A 26,067-nucleotide genomic window follows, 5' to 3' on the forward strand; every position below is an offset into this window, starting at 1 on the left:
GTATAAAATATATTACGAATATATAATAATTAATCATAGTTGAAAACGAAATAAATAAATAATGAGTACTTAGAAAAATACTATAATTTTCTTCATTCGTAAATCGTTTTATAGAAAATATATATTCGTGCTATTTAATATTTTTCAAAATTAAAATATCCACATAGGACATTATAAAGAGTCATTCAATTACTAACATAACTAAGGCATGGGCGTGGCTACGCTCTATTATTTATTTTTAAGAAGACATGGAAAAAGTTTCCATCATTGATAATTGTGATAAAAATTAAATTACAAATTAAAGTGTATAAGTCGTTGTTATTATCTAATTTTCTTTAATAAGCACTAATCCTATATTTATAAAGTGGTTACAATACCAAGTGATCACTGGCTAATCCTCACTCACTAATCACTTCAGGGAGGTGTATACGACAAAGCAAGCAAAACGAAACCTTGTGAGTGACAGTGACCCAGACAGAGACACAACATTTTCGTTTCGTTATGAATGAATTCAGCATCTACGTCCTTTGTGGGGGAGTCGCCTCCCTGTTGGTCCGAACCTTCTTTCAGTTGCCCACGTTGCTTTATTTTTTCTTTGACTCACGTGCCTATATTGATATTTGAAAATAGTACTTTCAATGTTTTATTATAATAATAATTATTATTATATTATGCTAATAAGTAATCATTATATACTACATAAGGCTATAGGTCCATGTCCACCCTTCAATAGTACCATTTAATAATAAAATAGATATCCAAAGACATATCCATCCTCCTTGTGATAACCTTCAATAGTACCCTTCAATATTATATTTTTATTTTCTCTTCTCAGTCACATCGCTGACGTGTAAAACGAAAAAAAAGAAATAACTTTTCAGAATTATACAGAGTATGATATGTGTAAATCACTAAAAGAATACACTTTGTGTCATTTTGAATGATAGGCACTAAACCCATATTCAAAATTACACTTTATTATAACAAATTTATTCTCTCTATTTTTTTATTTATTTTTTTAGTTCGATTGATTTATCTATTATCTATCAATCTTTTGGTCGTTATGTTTCCTTCTTTCGGTGGGTACATAAAGGAGGCAAGCACCCCGAATCATTGTTCAAAGCACACAAGTTGTGGCTATAATACTAAAGTCTAAAACAGCTGAATATAGTTGGTGTGTGTATTTTGATTCAAGAGAATGGATTTTGATACTTCTTTTTTCCAGTACCAAAACCTTAACTCTTCTTCCCTTGCAAATTCCCCTGTTTCTTCAGAATCTTTCTCCTGGGAAGACTTCTTTATCTTCAATGAAGACAACACCACCCTTCCCTTCAACTTCACTGACCACTCACAAACAAAGGAATTATCATCTTCAGATTCAAACTCCTCTTCAGGCTCTCTGGGCAGAACCAAATCACAAGAAGTCTCCTCCAATTGTTCAACTTATGCACAAGTGAAAGAAACACATGCATCATCAGCATCAGCATCACCACCACTACTCAAGGAAAATAACAGAGAGAAGAGGCCCTTCAGAGGAGTGAGGAGAAGGCCATGGGGAAAATTCGCAGCAGAGATAAGGGACTCAACAAGAAAAGGGGTTCGAGTGTGGATTGGGACGTTCGACACAGCAGAGGCAGCTGCATTAGCTTATGATCAAGCAGCTTTATCAACAAGAGGTTCTATGGCAGTGCTGAATTTCCCAGAGGAAGTGGTGAGGGAATCACTTGAAGAAATGGCTAACAATAAATTGTGGGAAGCTGGTTCCTCTCCTGTGCTAGCACTCAAGAGGAAACACACCATGAGAAGAAAGTCCAAGGCTAGTAACAAAAAGACCAAAAGGGATAGCAGAGAATTAGATATCCTTTCCGAAAATGTGCTTGTGTTGGAGGATTTGGGTTCTGAATATCTTGAACAACTTCTCAGCTTGACTTCTTCTGAACTCATGAGTTAGCTAGTTCCTGGTGTTGAATTTTGTTCATTATTTCTAATGTTGATTCTTTCATGACTTCATATATTTCTGGGATTTGGAATCATCATCCCTTTTCATCTTCTCCATTATTGTTTTTTTAATTTTTTATTCCTCCATTGTCGTCAAAATCTAATGGGAGAGAAGATGAAAGAGTCCAATTGTATAAAAATAAAAATAAAATGCCTTCAAGTAAAATTTCGCAATTATTCTTATTTTTTGAAATGTCCATTCTCTGTTGTATTCGTGGAATTCTTAAACGAGGGAATAGAAAAGGGAAAAGATGACTGCCTCTTTTTTCTTTCCTTTTTTTTATTTCTTCTTAAAAGTTTCGTACCATTTAAAATTTTGTTTAATAATTTGTATAATTCTTGTACAAGTGAATGAGTGATTCATCGCACGTGTGAGTTTCATGTTAGAATCAACTCGTGCAACCGATGGGTGTAAGAAATTTAAATTATATCGCATTTTATATATATATATATATATATATATATATATATATATATATATATATATGAGGTAGGATCCTTTGACACCGGTGTCAAATTTTAAACTTGACACCTCATCTGAGAGCCGTTTGATCAAAAAAGATCAACGACTCTGATTTGCAAGCATGTGACACCGTTGATCTTTTTTGATCTAACGGCTCTCAGATGAGGTGTCAAATTTAAAATTTGACACCGGTGTCAAATGATCCTGCCTCTATATATATATATATAGTTCGCTTTTTCTACCGTCAATATAGATAACTTATCTACATTGAGTCCAAAACGATGTCGTTTTGAGACGAAAATCAAGGTATTTTTGTTATTATAATTTATTTCAGGATTATAATAGTCTTTTTCATTATAATTCTTTAATTTTTTGACCCAAAATGACGTCGTTTTGGGAGCGAATGTAGATAACTTATCTACATTCACTTTAGAAACATTAAGCCCATATATATATATATATATATATGAGAGGTTATACTTATTACCTATTTTTTTCTTACTACATGTTACTACCAAATCTTAATCGATGATTTTCGTCAATTTAACGGTTGTAATTTATGGGGTCATACTTATTAATCAATTATTAATTTGTAATAAATTACAACCGTTAGATTGACGGAAATCAACGATTAAGATTTGATAGTAAGAGATAGTAAAAAAAATAGATGATAAGTGTAACATTCCCATATATATATATATATATATATATATATATATATATATATATATATATATATAAATAAATGTGTAAATATTTTTCTATAAAATATTATTTGTTTTATATGTTCTGATCAGAATCAACATTAGGAGCCATAAAGGCCCACTAAAATAGTAGACCAACAAAGATTAAGAGTTCAAAATAAAATTTTAACTAATAAGAAAAGGCAAAAGTATTTCAGTCTTTGTGGTAGAAAATTTTTGTCTACCATCGATATATTTCTTTTAGGATCCGCCGGCGGATCCTTGTGAATATGTGTTTATGGTAGATAAGTTTTTCTGCCGCAAAGATAGAAAAATCGAACTCATAAGAAAATGCATTAGATACATGTAAACACAAACCTTGGGCTATTCAGCAGCATAAACAACTAGCAGTATCAAGTTTGTCAACCTCCTCATCCAGCCAATACCTAAATGTACGTAGTGTTTTAAAAATCGGCCAGGTCGACCCAGGTCTCGGTGATCTGGTGGGTTCTTCGGTTCGAGCGGCCCTTTGGATTGGTTAAGCAATCGACCATGGACCGATCAAATGCTTTTTTTTTAAATGAGTTATAAAAAAATGGATTGGTGTTAGTTAAAGCTTCATGTTTTAAGTTTCAAGGTGGCTTATTTTTTTCAATTGTTTGGGTGCTTAATCCCTATTTTGACAGCATGATAATGATAATGTCAACCACTGCCCACCGGACAAGAAGCTGAGAATTTACTTACATACAGACCTTAGAAATTAATAAACAATGATGACATGTGAATACCATCTTGGACCTGAACGTAGACAACTCAGCTGGGTTAGATATTTTGGAAACAACATGTGAATCTTATATGAATTGAATGAGATATCGCTATTGTGTATTTTAAATTTCATTGAAAAGAGAAAAGGGAAGTTGAATGGAGTTGACTGTGAGAAGGTATTTAGTAAGTTGGAATTGTCATGCTGGTCTTTAAGATATTTTATATCAAATGCTTGACTTCAATATCACAATGTAAGTTTGTTCACCATCTTGTGTACTTTCCGATCCATCGGGCTATGACAAATGAAGAGGTTTGTTGTAAATATAACAGGAAGAATTATGCAAATATTTTAGATTGGTTATCTATTATTATTAAGATAGATATGTTTTCTATTTGTTTCCTTAGATTTTGCTCTATTTTAGGTAAATAAATATTGATATAGGTCTATATAATGTAAATAAATTCTATACGTTGATCATTAGAAAATAATATTTAGAATATCTACCAAGTTCTTAAGTAGGTCTGAGGTGGAATAGAGTGCAAACATATAAAACATAGGGTATCTTGCTTGTTTTAAAAAAAATAAGCCTATTATTGATAGTTTTTCCTATGAATTTTTAATATGTGAATAGTATATCTGATTCAATCCAGTTGAACAAGTGACCTAGTGACCCATTACCCCAACTAAGTCGATGACCAAAGACAAGCTTCCAGCTAAGTCACAACAATATAAATCACCAAGGGGCATCCCACATAAAATGATAAGCAAAAGAGTGTCAGATACTGATATGTTGAAGCTATAGCCAATTAGCTAAATAGAAATAACGAACACAAGAATTGTGAGATTATTTTTCTTTTCTGAATTTTATTAAACCAAAACAACCAAATAACAATAAGCGAAACAAAATAAAATGAAAAATAAAACCAATCAAAATCAAAGGAGATTATGTGCAATCGAAAGAGATAACACATAATGGAAAGATAAAATAATGGACAATGACTAAAATACCCTAAACTATGGAATAAGCCTAACACGTAAACATGCACAAATACTTCTAAGCCAATTTTAGGTGCGTCAGACACCCTGATTTCACAAAAGGCCACCCAAACAGGCCAATTAAAAAGCATATCAGCCATACCGCGACACAAAGACGGTATACTGAGTCTATAGGTAGATCATGCCTCATATTATAAGTAAAGAGGACAAGATCCAGGTACATTCATTTTTCCTAGCTATATACTTAAGTCAATCGTTTATATACTAATTTGAGGGTCAGAATATCTTGCAGGGACTCCACCCCCTCTTGTTCCTGTCAAAACACTTCGTGCCTCCATTAAAGAATCCAATCCCGCAAAATTATATATCCCGCGTAATAAAGCAATGATTCCTCTAATATCCAATCACTACTTCAAATGGAACCTATTTAGATCAGGTTCAATTGTGTGTGGTTTGACCCAATACTTTGTGATCTGATCACGTTTCATAAAACAGAGATATTGATTGATAAGAATAAAATATAGATATAGATATGTATAGAATTTTAAAGAGTAAAACAGAGAGAGAAATTAAGAATATTATATCAAATTAATCCACTCATGAAAGGATAGTCAAATTACGTATATAGGGATGGAAAAAAAATGAAATGATGATGTTAAAAAATGTGTATTAGCTGCTCCACAAGCAATCGTCTTTTTTGAAAATGAAATAAAAATGTTTTGTAACGTTGAACTCTAATATGTTCTTTCGTCAAAAATAATCTCCAATATATTCATCAGTATTATTTCAAAAAGTATCTTCATTTGAAAATAATTTTCTGACTAGTTTGTTATTATCAACTTTTATTGTCTATAATTTTTTTTACACTATTTCTCGTGTATCCCACCAATCGAATCTTGTCACCGAACACCGACTGATAAGTCAAATTCAACCATTTTGTGCTATAGAACTATGCTATATAAGTAGGAATCCTTCCAGAAACAATATCAGTCTTTTATAGTTTTGAATACCATTTTTTATAAGCGTCATTATCAAAAGGAGTAATATTTTAAAATAAATAAATAAAAGAGACAGAATATAATAGTATATATTCAGATGAACTAAAAAAAATGCCCGGATTTTCGACCAAAAGAAAACATTATAGAAAAGACATCGAAAAGTGAAGGGGAAAGAATTTAGGAAAAACTTTATAAATGTTTTAATTATTCTCCTTAGAATAAAAAATGTCCATAATGTTTTTTAATCAATAATGTCCCCAACGTTTGAAACACTGAAAAAAAGAATTCATTTTTACTAATCAATTAGAATTGCCCGAGGATCTATCATTGTCTCAAAGGTCTAATATAAATATAGGAATTTGATTTTCTCATATTGTAACTTAATTAATGGTGAATTTCACATTTATTTAAAAAGAAATTACACACAATTTGAAAGGTCACAATATGAGAAAACACTTTTCATGTAATATAAGAATAATAAATGTTTTTTTCATAAATATATTATTAAAGAATTTATATATGTATCATGTTAGAGAAAATTTATTCTTTCTTCCGGCAAACACAATGAGAATGTGGGGACCATAAGAGGGTGTTTGGTAGGAGGTAAAAAAAAAAATTTCTAGAAAAATGGGGTGGGAAAATTATTTGTCTATGTTTGGTAGGAAGTGAAGTAAAAATATAGCTGAGAAACATTTTTTTTCTCATCATTTGCTTTTCAAGGTAAAATAGTTGGGGAAGATTACTATAGAAGGGGTGGAATAGCTTTTTCCCCATGTGATTGGAAAATTAACACACAACATTAGTAAAATTAACTCAACATTCTCAGAAAAATTTTGGTCTACTAAACACCTTTTAGTAACTTACAAAGGAAAAAAAAATTTCCATCATATTCCCAGAAATTATTTTTCTCGGTAAAAAAAAAATTTCTTCTACCAAACGCCTCCTGAGTTTTTTCTTCTTCCTCATCTCACTTTCTCTCTCTTTTTTACTATGTCTGCATAAAAGTTATTGTTTATTTTTACAGCATAAGACATATATAACCCATTATTAAAACTTTTGAATAACAGTCAAGAACACCTTTTTGAAAATATATTCCATGTTTTTGAAATAGAAAAGCATTTTGCATAAATTTAAAATCATTGTATTTTTTTTATTCCTATTTATTTCTAAAAGTAAGGATAAAAATATAGAAATTGAATCTTTAGAACAAATCCTTACACTCGGAATATGTTAAAAAATGGAATAGATGTATATAAGAATTAGTCGTTTTAAAGTGAATTCTTCCTAGATACACAATACACATGACGTACATGGCATGTTATTTCACGATTGATTCAATTTTAAAAAAGATTTAAAGTTAACCCCCAAGGGTAGCTCAGTTGGCAGCTGAGCTCCCAAGGGATCCCTTGGTGCAGGGATCAAACTCTGCCTCAAGCAGTTTCTTGAAAAATAGATGATAAGCCAAAAATCTTCGGTTGGGGAATTAGTCTCGTCCTTTCTCCGGTTGCGAAGCTTAGTGCACCCACTGTTACAATGAGGGGGCTAGCCCAAACGGGCCGTACTCCGAGGGCATAGTGCCCGGAGAAGATTGAATGGTGATACCTACTGGCAATGTACCCAAAAAAAAAAAAAAGATTTAAAGTTAGGAATTTCTCAATAGGTAATATTGCTTCAAACCCCAACCAAAGGGCCACTGCAGTGCCAATCAAAAAGACGGTTGTTGCCACTGTATGACAAAATGGATTTTAAAATTTATTAACATTTTCCAAAAAGCTAAGGGTACCTAATCATCTGAAAGGACACCCAATAACTTATTGGACACTATACGAAATATTTGAAATACGAGAAAGAAATATTATTCAGATAATATATTTTCATAGGAGTTACAAATGGATCGGCAAGTTCCCCCATTATTAATGGTTCTAGAACTATTAGGCCTACGTTGTAGGTAGTAGTACATAGAATTATTATTGGAAAAATATATAAAACATTGTTGGTGATGCAAGTTCTCTATAATAATTATGACTTGTTCCCCTCAGCCATTTTAGCTTTTAATACAGGATCATTCAAGTCAGGTTTTTTTGTTATTGGAATAGGTGAATTCTTATAGAGCTATCCTCCGAAAGAACATGACATGATAATTTCTTATCCAGGTCAGAGCACAAATCAAATCAACCAAATGTATCTATAGAAAAAATTGATATGCTACACACACATATGTGAGTATTTTATGTAAGAGGACCTAATTCTTTTTTTTGGGAGTTACAACTATCCATTGTCGAAGATTCAATTCGTATTAGTTTTAGTAAATGCTCAATGTCCAAGTAAGCAGGCTTTCAAAATTGATGATGCTTTCTGGCTGATCCTACACCTTGTGATTGTTATCCCGCCCCCCTAAAAAAATTAGGAGTTTTACATACAAAGGATTTACTTGTTATTAATATAATCTAACCCCAATTCTATTCTTCTTTAGATTTAATTGTTTCACTTTGATACTATCATAAATCAAATTAATGCATAGGAAATCCATCCTCCCTGTAAGAATGGCCTAAAGCTCGGCTAAAAGAGGAGAACAAATGCCAATCTTGTACATGAATCCTGCAATCCACAAACCTTTCTCGTCTCTAATTAGACATCCACAAGAAGCAAAGGCTGGGTTATGTTTCACTACAGCATGATGCATGAACATTGATTTTCCACCGGCCGTGAGGGGGAGCTTTCCATCTGACCTCCCTATGAACATTGATCACACTGGGCAGCATTCTGGCAGGACAAAGCTCTTGTGATTTCTCCAATAAAACAAGAATGACATGAACCCATCGTAGGCCAGTAAGAAAATCATTCCAAATGCTAAGAGGGTGAACAACGAGTTCGTGAAGAGGGAAATCAAGGTGATTCCATCTATCCATTGCCCACATCTCATCGTAGGCCAGTAAGAAAATCATTCCAAATGCTAACAATTCCTTTCCACAGGTTAGAGTCATATGGTTGGGCTTTGACATGTCTCTTGATATCTAAACCCCTTTGATATTTTCCAAGAATGACATGAACCCAAAGATACTCTCTGTTGTTTAGAATCTTCCAAGCCACCTTGTACAAGAAGGCTTCGTTGTGACCCTTTAGATTATGAATACCCAAACCACCAGAGTCTTTAGGTTTACAAATCTTTTCCCAAGAAAGCAGATGAACTTTCTTTCTGTCAATCAATGGTGTCCCCCCAAATGAAGCCTCACTAAATTTACTAGATTTCATTCCAAATACTCAAATATTGCCATTTTCTTCCCAAGCAGCTTAATGATCAAAGCCTTTCTCCATTGGTGGCAATTTTCCTTGTGCTGCTGACTCTTTGAGAGCTTGTAGGTTAGATACAGAGGATCATCTATTTCATTAGCAACATCACCATCCAAGCCATTCCCTTCCTCTTCTCTTCTTTGAATGGTCATCCAATCCTCCTCGTCACTCTCTGCTTCTTTATTATCACCATTGATCGAGAAGGAGAAGTTTGTCTCTATAGGACACAACTTTCCTCCTTGGTGGTCCTTCGACTGGTGTTCCCAGCAAATTAAGTTTCATCACTTATGGTTTCAATAGGGGTTGCGAGAAGGTTCCTTTTCCTCTTTCTCTTGCATTTCCTCATCCATGGTCGTTTATCTATCACAGACTCCTTCGGTTTCTTGACACTCATGGCCAGAAGGTCTTCTTCCTCAGAAGCTGGCTTCTTTTGCTCTCTCTCTCTCCATTAAAAAGGACACTTGACTTGTGACCAAAATCTGTTTCATTATTGATTCGTTATTTGGCGGCATGGTTTGGATACACCTAATGGATGACATACTTAGGGCGTTAATAACTCGGTCCAATTTTCTGGTCTAAAATATAGAAGCAGTTTGTTCTTTATTTTATGAGATTAGTACAAATGGTTAGTAATTTTTTGATTAGTTTGTAATTCCGACCTCATAGGTTCATTGATATTTGCTATTCTTCCTCTTTTTTCATAAATGAAATTCTATCTTTTAATGATGAATTCTGTATGAATTCCTGGCATGATTATCACCCTCAAATTAAACTAGCCTTGGGTTGCCGATAGGCTCATTGGCTTTTCGTAAACAAGTGCTTACTCCTCTCCATATACTTAAAGGATGAAGAAACTGATTAAGCAAAGCTTGATTGAGTGTGTAGATTTTAATTTAGATTGTTTATCCATATATTACTTTAGATATTGATTTGTCGATTCATTCATAAGTGAATTTTTATTAGACTTTTCAGTAATTGATGCCAGATTGTTTGGGCCTTTTTTTGGGTACAAAATGAGGGCTATTGCCCGAGATTTTTGGGCTTTTAAGTCGACCCAGTTGTCAAGATACTTTAGCAATCTTATGCACATTGAAAGCAGAGTGATAATTGTATTTGCCTAGTTGCACTCTACAGTTTGGAGGGGGGCTACTAATGGATAACCTTGTGTGTGTTCAGCCAATAATAGACTTAGGTCCATTCAAAGGAAAAGAAAATAGTTAAGGGTGCATTTGATTTGATTTTTTCATTAATAATTACTCCTCTTATTTTAAAATAATTTTCACTTCAAAGGTTTTAATTTATTTCAATTTATTTTCAATTTAAAAATAAATAAGACATATCATTTTTTTCCAACTTTATTACTGTCTTTTGATATTACTATTGAGTAGAATGAAAAATCATTAATGTAGTAAGAGAATAATGTAGTCAAATAAAAGTAATGTTACATCTACAGGACCACAATTCACAATCGTCTCTTTCCTTTGTGCATGGTCAATGGATGTCTATTGTATGTCCCATTATCTCTACTCTATATTTTGGAAGACAGAAGCAGCTTAGAGGTTGCTTCCAAATGGAAACCCAAGAATCCCGGCCAACATGATTCTTAATTGGGTTGCTAAGCTTCACGTTGAAATCTCAAAATCTTGGTTTCCCTAGGAACACCAGCATGAGTCAATTCACGTACAAGTATACTTTTATTTTATTTTTTTGGAGCGGTTACTGTAGGGCCTTTGACAACTCGGGGTGAGGATGAGGAAACACTAAAACATTCGCAAATGATAGCCACTAGCACCCATAATCTGATTATAATCTTTTTCTGCTATACAGGCACTCAACGCAAACAGTTTTACGTAATAATACCTTAAATATTCAGTTACAGAATTAATATTACATTTTCAGTAGATAGTAAGCATAATCTGTTTATAATATGTTTAACATGTTCTTTTTTCTAAAATTTCAAATAATTTTAGGATTTGACATATCATATTATTCACACCGGGTAAATGTTCTTTTAGCGACAAATGATTTTATCTTTAACATACATATAAAAGTTGGATGGATTCCATTTTTTTTCTTTCTCTTTCTTCTTTTCATAAGGCTTCATCTACTTTTGTATACACAAGAAAATTATTAAAGCATACATATATGAAAAAAAATATTTCTCAAATTGCTTGATATATTTATCTCTGATCAGCCTAAGATTATATCGTTTTGTTTATTTATTTATTTTCTTATATTAATTGATTCACCTTTGAATGATTATGATTCTTATTTTTCTCTGTGACTCTCTCTTCTTTTATTACCATTGATTCATCTTTGTACGATTATGATTTAATAGCCAGAGATAAAATTATCTCAAGTAACGTGAGAAACGATAAGTCATATATATAAATATTGTTTCTCATATTGCATGAGATAATTTGTCTCATGCACATAATATGTTCTGATAAATAGATCTCATTTACTCTTTTATACGCGCATGAGACAATAATATTGTCTCATATAATATGAGAAAATATATTCCCACACACACATATATATATATATATATATATATATATATATATATATATATATATAATGAAAGTTGAAGACTTAAATTCTATTACTGAAATTATTATTTGTTTTTGTTTCTAGAATGTGCCACCCGTTTCGATGAGATTAATTCTTTTGTATGGTACAACATGAAGGTTCTGTCATTTCCCCAAATTGCTTCATCTAGAATAATCCAATCATATCTTTCAGTCAGTATTATAATCCAATCGTTCCTTCAACTTTATTGTGCAATAAATATTCAGTTGAAGAATATGAAATACTGTGCGGGTTGACAATTGTTAGAAATGAGCTTTATGGTTGGGATGGTGTGGTAGCCTCATGAACAAACGAAGTAGGTGCTGAAAAAAGACATATACAGATTGATAGAGACGCAAACAATCAACTAGTGATCTTTACTGCTCGTTTTAATTCCATGCATCCAAAGGTTGCCTTTCGAGATTGGATGGCTTTTTTTTCAGACAAAAATATAATTTGTGTTAGAGAATAATATAAATCATTAATAATGTTCTCACTCGGTACTTTAAGATTTTGGATTGAAGTGATTCTTTACATGGTATTAGAATTTTAGTGATCACAAGATCACGAGTTTGATCCACATCGCCCCCATCGCCTCTACTTACGTGAGAGTGTGTGTTAGAGAATAATATAAACTACTAGAAAGATCCTTACCCAATATCTTTTTGGATTGAAGTGATTCTTTACAACTTAGATTATCCTGGACAGTACAAACAACCTGACTTATTGGGAGGTTTAATTTAACAACTGAATAGCTAAAAGTTAAAAACGAGAATTAGCTTCCCTAATCTAAAAGAAAATTCAGTGTATTAGTCTTAATTTATGAATAAGAAACGATAGCCTACAAATATGGACCCTGTAACAAAAACCAAATCATTAGGTATGAACTATAAAAGCCACGCTTATATATATATATAGGCAAAATGATTTTTACAGCTAGCCAAGATCCGCGTGCGGATCCTAGGATACGGCACCGTATCCTTTTTTTTTTTTTTTAAACGCTGTTGGGCTCATTTTTCTGTGTCAGCTATAGAGAGTGTTATCTACGGCGGCTGCAGAAATGATAAGCCCATATATATATAGGCAAAATGATTTCTACAGCTAGCGAAGATCCGCGTGCGGATCCTAGGATACGGCACCGGATCCTTTTTTTTTTTTTTAAACGCTGTTGGGCTCATTTTTCTGTGTTAGCTATAGAGAGTGTTATCTACGACGACTGCAGAAATGATAAGCCCATATATATATATATATATATATATATATATATATATATATATATAGGGATTGTTTTTCTCATTTAACATGAGAGAAAGACAATCTCCTACACACGCATATGGAAGAGAAAGGAGAAAGAATAATGGAGGGAGAGAAAATTTAAAATGGATCCCACATCTAATTTGTATCTAATGCATGAGATAATTATCTCATGTAAAATGAGATAATTATTTCTCTATATACAGAGAGAGAGACTCGGTTGGTTTTCCTCTTCATTATGCTTCCCACTAAGCTATATGGGGGTCTACAACATATCCAATATTGAAGAGGTTAAAACTAGGATAAACCCACCAATATGTCCACTATATGTATCTAGTGTGTGGGATACTTTATATAAATGGTGAAAGGGTAACTTTCACTGTTGGAGTTTTGATTTAAGGTTAGGAATGGAGGACTGAAAAATCCGTCAAGATCTATATACTTTAAACTATGCCCTCAAAAATAGATAAATCTGAACGCCGAAGTTGATTAGGGGAAAAAGGAATATACACACGGTGTGTAAAGAACTAATTCCATCAACACCTTAAGATTTTGGGTTAAAGTGATTTTTTATATGATATTAGAATTTCGATATCACGGGTTCGATCCTCACCGCCTCTCATTTTTTCTTGTGAAATTTTTTAGCACAGGTAGACTGAGTCTGATGCATAATCCACTCTTCAAGCCCAATGAACTTTTGTACGAGGGGGCGTGTTAGAAAATTATAAAATCATTAATGTAGTCTCACCTAACCGCTTAAACTTTTAGGTTAAATTGATTTTTTACATGGTATCAGAACTTCAGTAATCACAAGATTACGAATTCTATCCTTACCGACCCCACTTTATAGTGGAATTAAATAAGCATAATGTAAACCAAAAATTGGGCCTGTGCAATATTCACGCTTCAAGACTAAAGTTCTTTTACATGAGGAGGTGTGTCAGAGAATAATATAAAATATTAAAAAAAATTTCACCAAACACCTTAAAATTTTGAGTTAAAATAATTCTTTACATTTTCCACTGTCCGGAGGACGAAAGTTTGTGATTTCTATGCATTATGTAGGCCTTTTGAATTAGACCACTTTCACTAGTGACATTAATCATTTCTCTCTTCAAAAACAACACGAGCCCTTGATGTAAAGGTATTTAGTAGATACTGTGAACTTCTAGGACAAACGGTGACTATTTTTTGCAATAGATAATACACTCCATTAATAAGTCTCCAACTTGCGTTTTACTTTTATCCCTTCCAAATTTTTTCGTGTTCGTGTCTTCCTAAAAAAATATTTCTTGGTGGGAATATTCATGATGATGATTAATGCAACATAAAATCAAGGACAATTTATACTAGAAAAGGGTGGCGCTGATTAAGACACACATTCCTAACAATATACTATCTTGAAACTTAATACTATTCAGCGTTTGTTAAAATATTGTATAAGATAATATATTGTAAAAGATAATATCTTCTAATATTTGGTAATACACTATATAATACTAGATAGGTTAAACATAAATATTTTTGCCAAAAATACCTTTTAATAATGAATTTATATAATTCTTCCAAATATATCAGATGATATTATTTTTTATAAAAATATGTTGATCTATGTGTCCAAAAAATATATTAATTTTTATAAAAATAAAAATCTCCAATATTTTAAAACATTATATATTGAAATTATTTTTTATTTTAATATACTAATATTAAAATAATATATTAATTCTTAAGAATTGCATTGGTTAATACATCAACCCTTTATCAGACTTAATCCTACCCTTCTAGGCCTGATTAAGTTATACATCATTTTGATGTATAAAGGGATCCTGCTGTATAAGCTTATACTATACGATGGTCACACCAAACAACTAAAAATGTCGTAACGTATAGTATAAGCTTATACTATCATGCCTAATACATCACACCAAACAGGCCCTAAGCATACCTATTAACTTCTACCGTTGCGGGTTTTGGAGAACTATTATACTCAAATTCGGACCTAAAAAGGTACACACAATTACACAGAAATACACAAACACGGGTGAATTAGATAAAATTCGGGTATCAAAAACTTGATTTGATATCATTAACAATAGTCTTTTAAATAGACTGATTTGATATAAAAGATATACAATTCTATCTAATAAATACAAATGATAAGGTATGAGTCATCAACTATTCAAATGAGTCATCCTAATAAATACAAATGATAAGCTATGAGTCAGCAACTATTCAAATGAGTCATCTTAATAAATATAATAGATCCTAATAAATACAAATGATAAGCTATGAGTCAGCAACTATTCAAATAGTAAGAATGAGTCATGATCATATATTCTCCAACATTCCCCCTCAAGCTGGAGCATGTAAGGATAAAATGCCCAACTTGGGAAGAAATGTAAGAAATGCAACCTGACCTAAGGCTTTTGTAAAAATATCAGTAAGCTGTGATTTGGATCGAACATGGGCAGTAGTAATATTGTTGGCTAGAGTATGTTCTCGGACTATTAGCTATTAGAATATCAAATTTTTTGTATTCTTTTAGTTTTTCTATTTTAGTGGCCACGTCACCCAAGTGGTTGTAACAGAATTCTGTTATTCCTCTCTTTTATATTCTCATACACACTATACAGAATGACACAATCAATGAATATACAGTTTTAATTCCTCTGCAAATGCAGATTTATATTACTAATATAGAAGACCGAATTTGCTGCAATGTGCAGGGCCGCCTGATTGTCACAAAATAATTCCATAGTCCATAATGTGCCACCCCTAATGATGTAAGGAAAGCTTTGAGCCAAACTAATTTTGTTGTAGCAGCTGCCATAGACCTAGATTCAGCTACTGCTGAAGAACGAGTGACTGTCACCTGTTTTTTAGTATTCCATGAGAGCGGAGAGCTACCCAACATAACAAAAAATCCAGTCAGTGATATGTAGGTTAGAGGGCAGGAGGCCCAATCCGAGTCGCAATAGGTGTGTATCTTCAAGGCACAATTGGACTGCAAAAGAAGACATTGGCCTGGGTTTCGTTTCACATATCTAAGTACCTTAATGATTGCATTAAAACGAGCTTGCTTTTGCTGTTGCAAGAATTGTGAGAGTATGTGAACAACATAACACAAATCAGGCCTAGTGATGATGCGATAAATAAGCTTGCCAACTAGTCGTCTGTAACGCTCCGGGTTTGCAAATTCTGGTCCATCCACCAAAGCCAGTCGATGATTTTGCTCCTTAGAAAATTGGGCAGGCTTGTTGCCACTCAGTCCCGATTCCTCAAGGATGTCTAGGGCGTATTTATGCTGACACATGTAAATTCCATCCTTGTTACGGGCTATTTCAGTGCCCAAGAAGTATTTTAAACACCCAAGGTCTTTAATCTTGAAACACTTATTCAGGAATTCTTTCACCGTGTTGCAAGCTTCTATGTTATTTTCTGCTAGTACAATATCACCCACATAAATTAATAAAGCAAGGAAGATATCACCTCGATTTAAAGTAAAAAGGGTGTAATTTGCACGTGATTGCTGAAAACCATATGCCTGCAAATGAGATGTTAGCTTCGAAAACCAATTCCTGGATGACTGGCGCAACCCATATAAAGACTTCTTTAGGCGACACACTTTATTTGCAGAACCATTGCTGAAACCCGGTGGAAATTTCATATAAACCTCCACTCAAATCACCATTCAAGAAAACATTGTGAACATCTAACTAGTGCAATTCCCAATTGTTTACAGTAGCTACTAGCAAGAGTGTTCGAACACTAACCATTTTTGCAATAGAAGCAAAGGTTTCACCATAATCCTTACCAGCCACTTGATAGTTCCCTGCGATCATCAACCTTGCTTTGTACCGTTCAATTATACCATAGGAATGATACTTTATTTTGAACACCCATTTGCTTGGAAAAACATGCTTCTCAGAAGGTAGTTCGGTTATCATCAAAGTGTTGTTTTCTTCCAATGCATTGATTTTTTTCCTCATGGCTTCAATCCACTGTGTGTCTTTCACAGCCTTTTGAAAATTTTTTGGCTCATGTCCTGCATCAATTGCTGCCACAATTGCTCTGTGTTTTGCAGAAAAATTAAACATATTAACATAGTCAGTGAATGGGTACCTTGTACTTGAGGAGAGGTTGGTTTGGGCGATATCATGTGGAGTAATATTTGTTTCTGCCAAATTGCACTCATAGTCCTATAAATAGACTGGAGCTATTGGGTTCGTTGCTCTCTGACTTGTGTTGCACTCCCATCAGCAGGATTCTTACTAGGAATCACTGCGTGCGAAGGAATACTCCCCCTATTCGCTACAGGTAGTGCACCTGCTAGTGATTGTGCCTCAAATGTTAGTACATCATCCTGATCCTCTTTGTCTCGAAAAGTATCTTCCACTCCTTCAACTGTTGTTGGCAAAGAAGAACTTACTTTTTCTCTTAGTACAACAGGAGAATTTGCTTCTGCAGCTTCAAACGGGAACATATCTTCATGAAACTTCACATCTCTGGACACAAAGAATTCACGTGTGTCCCAGTCAAAGAGCCTCTAACCTTTCTGCTCTGCTGGATACCCCACGAAGACATATCTTCGTGATCGTGACGTAAACTCGTCACTTGGTTTAGGTCTGTGATTCGCAAAATATAAGCATCCAAATATTTTGAAATGGTCATAATTTGCCACAGTACCATATAATAGCTCATGAGGCATTTTTCCATCAAGGGCTTTTGATAGAGTCCTATTCATTAGGTTAGCTGCAGTTAATACACTTTCTTCCCATAAATCATTTGGCATACACGCATGATACAGCAAAGCTCGTGAGACATTAAGTATATGTCTATGTTTTCATTCCAATGCCCATTTTGTTCGAGTGTATGAACACATGATGTCTGGTGTAATATTCCTATTAGACTTGAATTCTGTCCCATTATCAAATCTTATTACTTTTATTACTTTGCTAAATTGGTTACTGACCATGCAAGAAATTTCTTTATTCTATCATATGTTTCTCGCTTTTCTGCCATCATGTACACCCATACGATCCTACTATAATCATCTATGATTGTTAGAAAATAATATGCTCCAGATGAAGAAGGAGATCAATAAGGACCCCATGTGTCACAATGAACAAGGTCAAAACATGATTTACTACAATGAGCACTCAAAGAAAACATAGCTCTAGTATGCTTAGCACGATAGCATACACCACGTGCTTTATAACTTTATTTTGAGAATTTAAAAACATAGGAATCATAAAATGAGATGGGTGTCCCAACCTTTTATGCCACATATCAACTAATTCTGACGCTCAAACTAATGAAACAGATGCCTGCATGGGCTGAAACACATAGACTCCCTTATTGAGCTCACCCAAACCAATCTCCCTCTTTAGTACTTGGTCCCACAGGATACACTGTTTGTTAGTAAATACCACCTTACTTTTTTTTATTGCAGTAGCTGAGAAACAGAGATAAGATTACATCGCAAATCAGGTACAAAAAACACATTGGGCTATTTGAAGTTTTGGTTTAACATTATTGTGCCTTGTTTTTCAGTATAAGTCATTGATCCATTTGGCGGTCCTACTACTAATGGTTTGATATTTCTAACATTAATTAGCAAATTCTCCCGTCATATACTGGGATGCACCACTATCAATATGCCATTGTTAATAATATAACCTTACCAGAAAGTTTCTCGTCGGTTTGTGGTTGTTCTACTAGTGCAATAAGTTTTTGGAGAAGTTCAGGAGTCAAAGTCGAGTGTATTCCTGCTTGCTGCGGAGTCTCGATTGCTTGTGTTGCATGAGCTGGTGGCTGAACACATCTTCCTCCTGACCTTCCTCTACCCCGTCCTCTTCCAAAGCTTCGGTTAGGTGGATATCCAAGGACTGCTCATCACTTTGAAGGATCTTGGTTGGTCTTTCCATAATGATGACAAGGCACTCGTTCAACTTGTTTCGCGGGCATCATACGCTGTGTTGGGTTCTCCATTCCCACCTTGGATTCAATTCAAGTTGCATATCCCACCACAACACCTCACTCATCTTGATTACGAGCAACGGTGTGATGAATCTCTTCCTGCGTCACAATAGCATAGACCTTGTTGTCATATGGGAGCGGCGAGTTATTTAAAATCTGTGAGCGTAAATTCCCAAAGGTGGCTTCATCCAATCCCATAAGGAACTGATAGTCATGATCGTGCACTTTTTCTTCCTCGACCTCCTTTGCATAAGCGCAATCACGCGCAAGATGTAAGAACTCGCACCGTTAAATTAGGAATTAATTAAATAAATATGAGAATTAGGAAATAATTTTATAATTGACCCTAATAATTATGAGAAGGCTTAAATAAGTATAGTAAGTGTTTAAGAATGTTGAAAGTTTCTTTTCTGACGAAAAATGCAGATACCGGTTCTGCTACTCGGTATGAATGCGTACCGATGAAGTATCCCGGAAAATTATAATAAGTGTGGAAATATTCTTAGAATAATATATAGGACTTGTAAAACAAGTTTCAAGTTAAAATAATGAGAACTGGTGCTAGAACTGATAGTGGCTATGTAAAAGCGCGTACCGGAAAGATACTGCGGAAAATAAAATAAAAATATTACAAATCTTAGAAAAATGAGTAGGTTCAGAATCCTAAGTTTGGAATTAAAATGCTAAGCGTAGCTATTAGTGCTAATACAGTGCGATTAAGACTTAAGTGGCCTATATAAGGCCTTGGCACAGATTTTTAGGTCATTCTTTGTTGCCTACGTGAATTTTCTGAGAGCATTGGCTGCTACCACCCCTCTCCCTTGGTCACCTTTACATGAGAAAACCTCTAAGTCACCTCCTTTCTTTGATTTCTTCACCTCTAAACAAGTAAACACTTGGGTGTGAGCATTGGTGAGGGTGAAAGGTGTCATCTTCTGAGTTGAGGGTGCTGTGTGTGTGTGGGGAATGGGTTGTTTCTGAGTTGTGTGGGTTGGGAGTCTTTCCTTGGTTGGGGAAGCTCTAAGGAGCAACCTTTGTGAAGAGGGAACCTTGGTGGTGTGCCATTTTCGTACACTTGCAAGTCAGAACATTTGGGGCTGAAGGGAGAGCTCCAAGAGCACTTCAAGCTTTTGTTTTGAGGCTTTGGGTATGTTCCCTACCTTGATCACGAGTTTTCTTTGTCTAAAGGTTGAGTCTTGACATGTTAATGAGTTAAACAAGTAACCAACCAGTATATCAACCTAAAAGGGTATAAAAATGTATGCTTGGACGTAGTAATGGGTTAAAAACCCAACCTTGGAAGTGATATCTCACGAAATGCAGAAATTGCATTCTGTCGCGAAATATCCGGATATGATATCGGGATATGTCCCCGACATATATCCGGATATTCTGAGTTTGCGTGAACAGTAATGGTACTGTTCATACATAACTGAGTTATGGGATTGTGGACCCTAGATTGATGAAGTTGGACTTCTGTAATGACTTGCTAAGTCAGAATCTAAGTAATTAAGGGCTTTTGGCTTTGTAAGAAGCCTAAAGACATGAAACGTAAAGGAAAGGCGTTGTCTTTATGTCATATGCTTGTTGTGTTTGAATATTGATATGATTGCTGGTCCAAAACAGATTGTGATTCTACTGTGTGTGGACTTTGAGCTTGTGTGGACTCTTGGTTTGGATAGTTAGCTTGCAAGGTAAGCTTTCGTGTCCTCGGTTTAGCCATTGTTTGTTCCACCATATCCCATGGGGGGGATGGTTTATATGCATGATGTGTTTTCATGTACTATTTTATTGAAATGTTATTGAGCTTTTAAGTGCAAATGCTTATAATATGTATGTGGTGTTTCGCCTAGACAGGAAGCCATGGGGTGGTCCATTGGGAGGGTACAACATGGGCGTGTACTGTGTGGGTAATAAACGTATTCCTGCATTTCTCTGGCCAATAGAAATGTTATACACACATGGCATGGATATCTGTTGCACTGCATATTTTTGGAACTGATATTGAATTACTGCTTTTAGAACTTATATTGCACATGTAAGTGAGCTTGGGGTGGAAGATCCTTGAGGACCCCTTGTCTTACTGAGATTTCTGTTTAGAGATCTCACCCCACGTTTGGGGCACATATTTCAGGTTCAGGTAATGCGGGGGTCGAGACCTCTTGCGGCAGGAGGCCGGAGCTTAGTTGATATTGTTGTTTATATGATGATATGTTTGGATGTTGGATTATATCTGCTGATGATATGCTATTAGCTTGTTATTATTATGTTGTTGTTGTTGAGACTATGTTTGGCTTGTAGCCTTATTTGGTGAGCATGAGGATTGTTCATGCCACATTGATTGACTATGTCTTAGTTTAGATTTGAGTTGTAATATTGTATCATGATTATGTCTGTGCTACGTGTAGTAGTTCCGTGATTTTAGATACTCACAGTTATTTATATATTGAGGTATTTCAGTTAGCTATCTATTTGCAATTTACATACAGGAAATGTTTTGGAAATGAATTAAGTAATTCAACTTGGTAATGATAATGACATCATAATTGAAAAGAAAAAAGAATATTCCGCATTTTTAATTAAGCGTGGCTTAATACGATGTCATGTTAACAAACCGAGTATACACGGGATGTTACACAAGACTTGTAAGACTTGCTTCCCTCAAGTTCGTCCCATACTGCTCTCAGCTTCGTGTAATATTTTCTAGCTTCCTTGTTTCCTCATGTTGGCTAAGCTCGCCTAGAGTTGATATTGACGTGGAAAATTCTCCACTGCGTACTTCTCCTTCAAATCATCACAGAGGTCCTTCACCTCATCGAAACATTTGATGAAAGGTTGTAACTTTGAATCAATGGTGGTGTATCCAACCATTGATCTTGGAGTTGCACATCTCCCAAGCTCGCCATTCCTCTGCATTCGCCTTCTCTGGTTTCTTCACGGATCCGATCACAAATCCTAATTTTTTTTTTCTTTTTGAGTTTGTTTTTCATAAGCTTTGTCCAGTTCTCACAATTGGCTTCTCCTCGCAGCATCACAGTCGTTAGCAAGATTCCTGGGCTATCTGAACCACTCAAATATAATGGTAAGCCAGGATCTAAAGGTTTCAAATTGTTGCTTCCTTCGTTGGCTATCTTTTGTTGGGCTAGCTTTCGCACTCTTCTCGGAGCTTACAAACTACAGAAGTGTTTGACAAAGGATCGCTATGATACCATATAAAGAATCACTTCAACACAAAATCTTAAGGTGTTGGGTGAGGGCTTTTTTTTTTTTTTTGATAACATGGGTGAGGGCCTTTTAATGATTTATATTATTCTCTAACACATCCCTCACGCTTCACGCAAGAGCTATTTGGGCTTGAAGCGTGGATTTGCACCAATTTTTGGTTTATCTTGTGCTTATTTAATTTAACTAGAGAGTGGAGCGGTAAGGATCGAACTCGTGACCTCTTGGTTACTGAAGCTCTGATATCAAAAATATGATTTGATATCAATAGCAATAGTCTTTTAAATAGACTTATTTGATACAAGAGTTATACAATCCTATCTAATAAATACAAGTGATAAGCTATGAGTCAGCAAATATTAAAATGAGTCATCCTACTAAATACAATGGATCCTAATAGATATAAATGATAAGCTATGAGTCAGCAACTATTCAAATAATAAGAATGAGTCGGGATGAGTCATGATCATATCTTCTCAAACAGAATTCCCAACCAGTTGATATGGGTTTGCTGACTTATTGTGACCGGTTACTACTGAAGCTTTGTTTTGTTTTTCAATGTACCAGATCTCACATTCACTACAATCATCTAGGTATTTAATTACTAATACATAGATCGATATTGTGCCAAGGAAGCACGGACACTAGTAAAAACAGGAAGAGTCGTGTCTGACACGCTCCGACACGACGACACGCTCCGACACAATGTCGGACACGCGGTCAACTTTTTCCGACACGTTGAACATTCCGACACGCGAATTTGACCGTGTCCGACACGGTCAAATGGCATTTTCGTAATTTTTTTTTAATTTTAAAAAAAAATTATTTTTAAAAAAAATCAAAATATATTAATAAAACTTCCACCTGATCATATCAATTTTACTTTTTTGTATTTTTTCTCCTTAAGTAGATAAGATATCATCTCAGCATCATTCATTGTTGTCAATTCATATTATGCTCTTGTTGTATCTTCTTCTCTCTGATCTCTCTAATATGATTTTTGATCTCTCTATCTGATATTATCTCTCTCTCTCATCTCAGTTCTTATTTTTTATTAAAGCTTCCATCTTTATAATGTGTTGATGGGTATTATTAATTTAGTTTCATTTTTTTGTTAAATTATTAATCTTTAATGAAATATACACTATATAAATTAAAAATATTATTTAATATTAAAACGTGTCCCAACGTGTCAAAATTCATAATTTTTTAGGATTGACGTGTCGGAGTGTCGTGTCGTGTCGTGTCACGTGTCGCGTGTCGTATCGGTGCTACATAGTATTGTGCTTCAAATAATATAGATGCATACTAGTTTTATGGCTGAGAAAAAAAAAAGAATTGTTTGAAAACTGTGCTTAAGAAAATAATTGAGGGTATTCATTTGAAAGTTAGAAACCTTTCCATGTTGCGATTATATATATATATATATATATATATATATATATATATATATATATATATATATATATATATATATATATATATATATATATATATATATATATATATTTGTTTAGCAAGCTATGTATGTTGGTAAATATGTGCATTATTTACATCATTAAATACTTATTCATTCCTCCTATTTAAATTCATAGATTATATGTATGCTAGTATACTGTTCTTCAATATTTGTTATTCATATTTAGTATATCTTACAATTCATTATTTGAATGAAATTCATTTTATTTAGAATGTCATAATTAAGTTTCTAGAAATCCTCTTTGAATCTAATCATTTGTTAAAATACTTCGATCACAATATTTATTATAAATAAAGCAAAACATATAAATTGAGGAAAAACTTTCAGATCTCCAAGCAATCACATTGAATCCATTAATCCAAACAAATTCCTTATTTTTTGTTCAGGAAACTAGATTCATATATTTCAGAATCCATGTTATGGCCTGAATACGTTCACAAGGATGCAGAAACTCGACTATATATATAACCAGTGGACTTATCTCTTGAGGAATATGTAAAAGAAAAGCAGTATTCCTGAGATTCATCCTCTTTAATTAAAGGGTTTCTTAATTGTTCTACTTAAAAAAAAGGTCTTTTCCTTTAGCCTTCGAAAATCAGTTCAGTTAAGTGATATATGGCTACCCTTTGTTTGCATTTCCACTTCTTTTTTCTATTCAACGGTCATGTTTTTATTTCCTTTCTTGAACTTAACTTATCCTTCCAAAAAAATGTAACAATGGACCTTTATATGGTAATTGAATAAATATTTTAGGCTGTCAGATATATATTTAGACTGTTTGAAAAAGTCTTCAAGTACCGTTGGTAGATAGAGGGAATAAGGATGCTTCCAACGATTGATACTGTAATTAATTATTGCCAACCCCATAATATATGACAACAAAAGTCTCCAGAGTCCCACTCGAAACGACACACAACCGTTGAAATTTGCCCTTTTTTTGCAGGAAAAAGATTTTCAAAACGGTTGGTGAAGAAACCAATTTAATATACTTGATTATATATGCGCTAACATGGAATGGAAACCATAATGAAAGGAAAACGCATAACTGCTTGATTATGTATGTCTTTTTTCTATAATAAAGAATTATGTCAGTAATGAGGTATCTAACATAACTACGTCTAATATACTACTTTATAAAAAAATAAAAAAGTTATACTTACAACTTCTTTTTCCTTACAACTATTTATTATTGAATTAAAATCAAATCAACAATTCAAAAATAATATCATGACCAAATAGTGATAGCTCAGTTGGTTACAAGAGAGCTGAGTAAATAAAAAGAAAAAGACTTTGGTTCGATCCTCACATGTCATCTTTGGAAGGAATTTAAATATCTTCATCACTAACCCGCTCTGCACTCTGAATTTGTCCCATAACCGACTTAAAAAGTTAAAATTTGTGGAGATACCAAAAGAAATCAACTCACCTCAAAGAGATAATTAGAGTTGTGTCAACTCCAAAAAAATAAAAAATAAGATCATGATAACAAAGTCGAAAAAAATGTTATAAGTTATACTTACAATATTTTATTTCCTTGTGTTATTGTGGGTTCCATATTTTATTTTCAATTATATCATGTTATTGAACTTATTGGATAAACTATATATACCAAAAAAAAAATTTGTTGAATAAATTAAGTGATATCAAACTAAAGAGCCCAAATATATTCCTAAATTGGCATGGATTGAATGAGTGGATACCAGGCCCATGGGAGTCCAATGGCGCAAAAATAAAGAAATTAATTAGGCTAGTGTTATGACCTGAAAGTTCTTGATAATTCAATATGATGTGTACGAGGTTATAGGGTGATGGTTATGACCGTGTCATTTGAAAGACAATTCACATGTATGAGTACGTGCGTGCTTTCAAATCCTAACAATTGATATCATAGCTTTGATCATATTGAACGATTTGCGATTTTAGTTTTAGAATTTGGTTGAAAATTGAATCATTAGTAATTTTCAATTCGTGATTTTGATAAAGAATTAAATCATTAGGGTTTTGGATTTTGGTATTTTATAAATATTGAACAATAGGGGGGAGAGAGAGAGGAAGATTCTTTTTTTTTTTTTTGAATATTAGAGAGGAAGATTCTAGCACGTAGCACCACATTTGTCCACTTTCTTTCATTATGATTCAACAAGGTACACACATTAGTATGTTTGATTATATTATTATTTGAGTATTTTATCGTCATATACATAATTCATAATTTTTTAAAGAGGTAGGATATATTTACCATCAATTAAATTTATCACTTTTTATCACTAAATTTTAACCCTTAATTTATGTCAATTTGACGGTTATAATTTATTAGAAATTAATATTTAATTAATAAGTGTCATCCAATATATTATAACCCT

At 33.7% G+C, this 26,067-nt stretch overlaps 1 protein-coding gene across 1 annotated transcript; it reads left to right on the forward strand.

Annotated features, from left to right (window-relative positions):
* Positions 1 to 1,198: 1,198 nt before the first annotated feature.
* LOC133303297 (ethylene-response factor C3-like) lies at positions 1,199 to 1,951 on the forward strand. Its single transcript, XM_061503183.1, has one exon. It carries the CDS (start codon positions 1,199 to 1,201, stop codon positions 1,949 to 1,951), a length of 753 nt encoding a protein of 250 aa, XP_061359167.1.
* Positions 1,952 to 26,067: the final 24,116 nt, after the last annotated feature.

The sequence above is a fragment of the Gastrolobium bilobum genome, unplaced genomic scaffold (assembly GCF_033153095.1).
Source record: "Gastrolobium bilobum isolate Gb01-03AN ecotype WA unplaced genomic scaffold, APGP_CSIRO_Gbil_v1 utg8503, whole genome shotgun sequence".
NCBI lineage: Eukaryota > Viridiplantae > Streptophyta > Magnoliopsida > Fabales > Fabaceae > Gastrolobium > Gastrolobium bilobum.